This window comes from Triturus cristatus, chromosome 4_1 (assembly GCF_964204655.1).
Source record: "Triturus cristatus chromosome 4_1, aTriCri1.1, whole genome shotgun sequence".
Lineage (NCBI taxonomy): Eukaryota > Metazoa > Chordata > Amphibia > Caudata > Salamandridae > Triturus > Triturus cristatus.
Window position 1 is genome coordinate 916,219,890 of NC_140585.1, and position 6,000 is coordinate 916,225,889.

Consider the following 6,000-nt stretch of genomic DNA (forward strand, 5'->3'; position numbering starts at 1 on the left):
CAGAGTCATTCACAGGCTAGGAGAGATGAGTTAGGATTTTAATGTCATTTACGAAAAGTGCATGACTGAGTGATGAGTTTGTATAGTTAAAAAAAGATGCATGTTCAGTGCTTTCTAAAGGCCATGGAAGTGTACCTGGGAAGACACGTGTATAATGAGTAGTGATGTGGTGAATGAGTGAATGTCAAGCGAAGAGCGAATGAGTGAGAATACTGTGAGAGAAAAGTGACCCTGTCATCTCTTACAACGTGCCTTGGTTCAGATTTTATGTTCTGTCAATGTTCGTGCATTGCATAGCGCTTACAACAGTTATGGTCCATGGCTCATTTGGAATCAGGTGGCTCTTTACGCTTCTAGGTTGTCTTTCACTAAAACCAAAGTGGTGTGGAGGAATTCTATTTTGTTTGTGTTTCATAATCTTTGGAAGTCATATGGGACACTCATCTTTGAGGTAAGAATTGGCCGGTGGGTTGTTTACTTAAAGGCAGGACTGGGCAGTGACAGGTTGGATCCTGTTAATAAGCTGTGTGATGCACTATGACAGATGAACGCTTTGGTGAAACCGCCTTTGTTCAAACCTACAAGTTCTCAATACATGACTAACTCCCGGCCATCACCTGGTCTCTAATGAGGTACACATAGCATTTTCCCACCCGCCCGCCCGGCATCCAGCGGTGGTCACTTACCAGGGGCACAGTTGTCCACCAGGGCTCCCAGGGCCTTGCCATCCTGCCAGTCCCTGTGGAAGTTGGTGATGGGCAGCTGCGGGATCTTGTTTTGAATCCACCCCAGTAGCCTCTGTTTGGGGGTCTGTTTCTTGATATCTTCCTCATCCTCGTCCTCCCACATGGGCATGGAGATGGAATAGTGCAGGATGAGGGTCCAGATGAGGCCCAGGATAAGCTTGAGGTTTCCATCGACGATGGCTTTGCTGTCTGCAGAAAAGAGAGGAGAAAGCAGCTTGTGAGGTCCAGGAAACTCCTCTCTGTGGCCCAACGAAGTACATGATTTTCATATTCATGGGACGGGCAGAGCTTCAAGTAAAGGCTGTGCCACCCCATTACACTCCAGAACATCAGCCCGACAACCCAACAAAACAATAGGCAGGATTATGTCCCCTTCCGTGCACTCCCCTGGTCTCTATAATACACTCCCTCAGGGCCCTGAGTCAAGCTACTGGTGGTGCAAAAGCAAGATAACTTAACATGAAAGTGTAGCTGTAGTAAAGCGCCTGCCCCAGGTCCCCACAGCCTCTGCACTGCAGCACCATGCCACAAGGAGGCGCTCTACCTTTGTTGCTCCCTGGCCTGGTAAGAAACCCGGAGGTGTAAAACAAATCCACGCCAATGTAAACGTGTATTACCCCCTCCCCCACCCCGCGTTTCACTCTTTAAAAGACATGCATCCGAACCATTCAAGACTGCAATTGTTTAGAGACCTTGGGCCTCATTTATTAGACTCCTTGCGCCTCCGGAACGTCACTTTTTGTGACGTTCCGTGGCACAGAAGCCTGCGTGATATTTATCAGGCAGTACTAAGCCACTTTTTTTGGCTGAATTCTGCCTGATAAATGTCAGTCCCTTTGACGCAGTGTTCTGCGTTAAAGGGGCGTGCAATGGGTGTTGCTGGGGGTGTTCCCAGCAACATCCATGGCCTTTTGTCGAAATTGTAAATCTGAGGCAGCGCCAAAAGCTTACGCCTCCCCAGGGGTGGTGTAAGGGAGGCGCAAGGACATATCTTTTTTTCTCCTCGTTTTTCCTTTTTCTATGTATAGAAAGAGGAAAAAGCCTCTTGTGATTATTTTTGTACAGAAAGGTTTCCCTTCCTGTACAAAAACAATCATCCCCGCAACGCATGCACCCTGGCACCATGGTGCAGAGGTGCCTGCGTTGACGCACCGCAGCCCATTGTGCGCCGGCGCAGGGGAAAAGGACAGGAATGCTCCGTATCTTGTAGATACAGCGCATTCCTGCGCTTTTCTTTTGCCCTAGGGCAGCGCAGCCGGAAGGCCTGCGGCGCTGCCCTACGGCAAAACCTCATAACTGAGGCCCCTAGTTTCCAAGTGCCAATCACTGGGCGCCATGACAGGTCGCTTGTCTTGTGAATTGCAAACCGCAACTAGTACTAACAGACAATGTGATCACAATTCACATATCGGCAGCATTATTAAAACAGCTCAACAAGTCACTGTGCCTGCTGTGCTACTGAGCAAAGTAGGGCGCAACTTTTTAAGAAAATCATAAAAGTGTAACATTTCGGTTAGGCATTCTATCTCCATGAGGGTGAAGAGGAGGTAAGATCCGCACATGGGCTTTGATGGTCTGTTTCATTATGTGCCCTGGGGGTGCTCAGCGTAACCCCGAATCTGCCTCTAAGCACAAGAAAGGGACAGGAAGACTGAGGGTGGGGGGTTGAGAGAGGGGTCAGTAAATGGACAGAGATGTCCCAAACAGCCTGGTTAGCAGAACAAGAATGTAGGAGCAGAAGAGGAAATGTGGGTCCAGGCGCGGCATGAAAGGGACACAAACTATGAGTTTGATAGGTACATATTGAATGAACATTAGCGTTAATAAGCTTTATGTTAAAGGGATTAAATGTCTTCCTCGGCGCGTTTGTCTTGACTGCACCAAGGCCTCAGCAATAGGTGCGGCCTTCTGGTGATGACATCACACATGGCTTGGAGGAGCGGACTGCTATGCGAGCCAACTCCGATGGTTGTCGTATTGGCTTGCTGCACGCAACTTGCACAAACTGGGATACACGGCTCAAGACGTCAGCCGCGGAGTCTTGCACACCCTGACCCTGTTACTACCTCGCGCCACCATCGCCCCGGGAGCCCCGATGCTGCTGCACACGTCACTTGCGTACTGGAGAAAGACAATACAATACACGCGTCAGTGTTCCCCATACGCAGATAACACACCACTACTAGGTATTCCTACACCCACAGGCCTAATCACAAAACGGAACACCCTCAGCTGGTCTGAGGGGGGGTCACCACAGTAGGGGTGCTGTTTAACAACGGAACCCTAATGGGCCATGAGAACTTTACTAGGGAGAATGGGGTGTCAGGTTCCCTATACAGGACACACGCCGCACTACTTAACTATGTCACAAGACACTGGGCCCCAACCAGGGAAGAACCCCCAAAACACGAGCTGGTACGGGCAATTTACCTAATGGGGGAAGGGTGTCACCTCACAAAATGGCGATATAAAGGCATTAGGGCACATGCAGGGATTCTCCCCACCGAGCTATGCAACAAGTGGTCCGGGGACCTTGAGAAGGACCTAACCGATAAGGGGTGGGTCGCTATGTTAGAGTATCCCAAAAAGGTGTCCGGCAATGCCAAATTTAAGTTCATACAGTACATGATCTGTCACAGGTCCTACCATACCTTCCGGATACACAGCACCACTGCCCTAGATGCAGGGTGGAGGATGTTGATATCCTGCACATGTTGTGGTCCTGCCCTGTTCTCACTGAGTTTTGGGCGGGTGAAGTCCTGAACATCAAAACGACGACAGGCCTACCTATAGGGGAATCAGCCGGCAGCTGCGTGCTGGGTATGCACCGGCGCTCACAATCACAAAAGGTGCAACTGCGTTTCACCGAGCTAGCACTACTTGTAGCTAAGCGCTCCATAACAATGCGGTGGAAGTCAGCAAGGTCCCCAGCAGTCTGTATATGGCATGGGGAAGGGGTGCGGTGGGGTAATGCGGAGGGCGCTCCCATAAGACGGGAGGAAGCCCAAGGTCTGCATAAGAATCCTATATCGGTGGACTGGGACCTTATAGTGGAGACCTGTAAGCCAGCCCCTGCACAATAGAACCAGAACCAGGATCAGTCTTGACACACAGCACCATTGTACATACCTAACACGCCCTTACACGCAATATCAGGGTGACTAAGGCAAAACCTGACGACAACACTACAAACTGGGGTAGAGCCAGCGGAGGTGGGCAGGGAGAGGGGATGTTTAGAAGTTTAGGAGTTACATTAGCACACTTACAACCATACCTAGTTATTCTCTTATCGATACCAATGGAATGTCTATGCACCATGTAATACACCACAAGGTACGCTTAGCTTGACAGCTATAAAGCATTAGCTAATATAAAGTGTATGATGTACTGCATTGTACTACAACAAATGTACCTATGTTTGTATAAGACTCAAAGAAACTTGAAAAACCCAATAAAGTGTGTTTTAAAAAAAATGGCTTGGAGGAGCGGTGAGTTTATATGGTGTCTTGGATGGATTATGGCTGGATGCATTGAGACGATGTTGAGATGAACAACATAAATGTATGGGGTTAAATTAAGCATGAATTTAAATTATCTTTGCGCCACTGTTTTATATGCATGAATAGGAGAGCCGGGGTGCATTCTTGCTAGGCCCGGCCCCCTGTAACCCCACGTTCGTGCTAACATTGCTCCTTTGCTAATCCCTCATCTCTTGTGAGCCTCTGAGCTCTGGAGAAGCGATACCGTGACTTTCTCAAACTCTTCACCGTCACAATTGTTAGAATTTGTCCTGAAACCCAATCCACCGACTGCCCCCCAACAGCTAGGAAGTCTCAAAAGCTCCTACTGTACCAGTTCTTCCATCATTGCTGCCAGCAAAGCTCACCGAGCAAGCGGTAGCCTCATTTGCCATCATCAAATCCACCATGTGTCCTTGGAGCTCCTAAATGCAGCTGCCAAAATCTGCTGGAAAATGCTGTTGCAATGACATTCTGCACAGCCATCAATCACACAAGGCAAGGAGCAGACCCCAGATCCCTAAAATGGCTCTTGGTGAACCCAGTGATAAACAAGCACTAGCAAAACCATGTGTCTGACTTTTATCATAGGTGTCACCAAGGGCTTGCTATCTATAGCAGGTGTTGCTCTATGTTGCTCCCTGTGATCCTGACGAATTGCAAATTATGCAATTTGTAATTACATAACTACAACAAAATTAGTGATTGAGTCCGCAAGATTCTTCTGGCATAGCAGTGCATAACAGTGGTTGAGGCAGGTAGGAGTCATGGCAGAATTTCACGAAGTGTATATGAACTCACTTCACTTTCAGTTAACCTAGATAAAACTCAGCCACAAAGTAAGTAGCTAGTCTGAAATTCAAGCAAGTCTCAGGCTCTCGTGGGCACAATTGGAGCGCTTTGGAAGTCGTTAGAGGTGCAGGTGCTTTCTGTTCCTTCGGATGGCAGTCTCTCATCAAAGATGAGGGTAACGCCACAGCAGTGATCCCCGACACTTCACAACATTCAAGAGCCCGGCCCTGCCCTTCTGGACTCGTGGAATCTCTGCCTAAGGCTTTGCACCATCCAATGTTTGTAAATCCACATTCAGTTCTCTACAAATGGACATCTGTTGCAATGTTTCTGCCTCTTAAATGTTTCCAGTCTCAATGGTGCATTCAGACTGTGGCTGATAAAAACTCAAACTTTAACTTGTATTATATGTCCTCATTACACGTTTTTCAACCTGCAAAGTGATTAGTGGGAGGAATGTTTGAAAGACAGTACTTGAACTCTAGGTTCCGAAGAAAATGATCCTGATGGACATCAATCCAAGGTGGATTCTTGAAATATGAAAAATGATATCAATATCACGTACAATTTGAGCACTGAAAGGGTGTGCAGTGATGCAAATGTGTTCTCTTGTGGACTCATGATCCTCGTGAATACTAGAAATACTAACCGTAGTTTCCTACACTTTTTTAAAGTGGGTCTTCACATTAAAATTGCCACTTGCGCACCTATTTCAAGTTATTGCAAGAAAAAAGGATTGGTGACAGGCATCAAGTTTCAAAGTTGCAAGGACACCAGTTTAACATTTTACACTCTATGAAGGCAACCTCCACGACCAAGACCTCCTTTCACAGTCACTCATTACATCAGTGGCTCTTAAGCCCCTACCCCTAACTTTAATATCATCAGTCTTCTTACTCTGTCTTCCCATCGTCCATCATGGCCGGTGAAATGCACTCCATGCT

At 47.6% G+C, this 6,000-nt stretch overlaps 1 protein-coding gene across 5 annotated transcripts in view; it reads right to left on the reverse strand.

Moving 5' to 3' along the window:
• Positions 1–6,000, reverse strand: part of FLNC (filamin C) — a 206,718-nt gene that overhangs the window by 133,176 nt on the left and 67,542 nt on the right. For all 5 annotated transcript variants that reach the window (XM_085653708.1, XM_085653712.1, XM_085653707.1 and 2 more), the window contains exon 2: positions 687–935. In XM_085653708.1, coding sequence (XP_085509834.1) covers positions 687–935 — 249 coding nt within the window. The remainder of the gene's footprint in view (positions 1–686; positions 936–6,000) is intronic.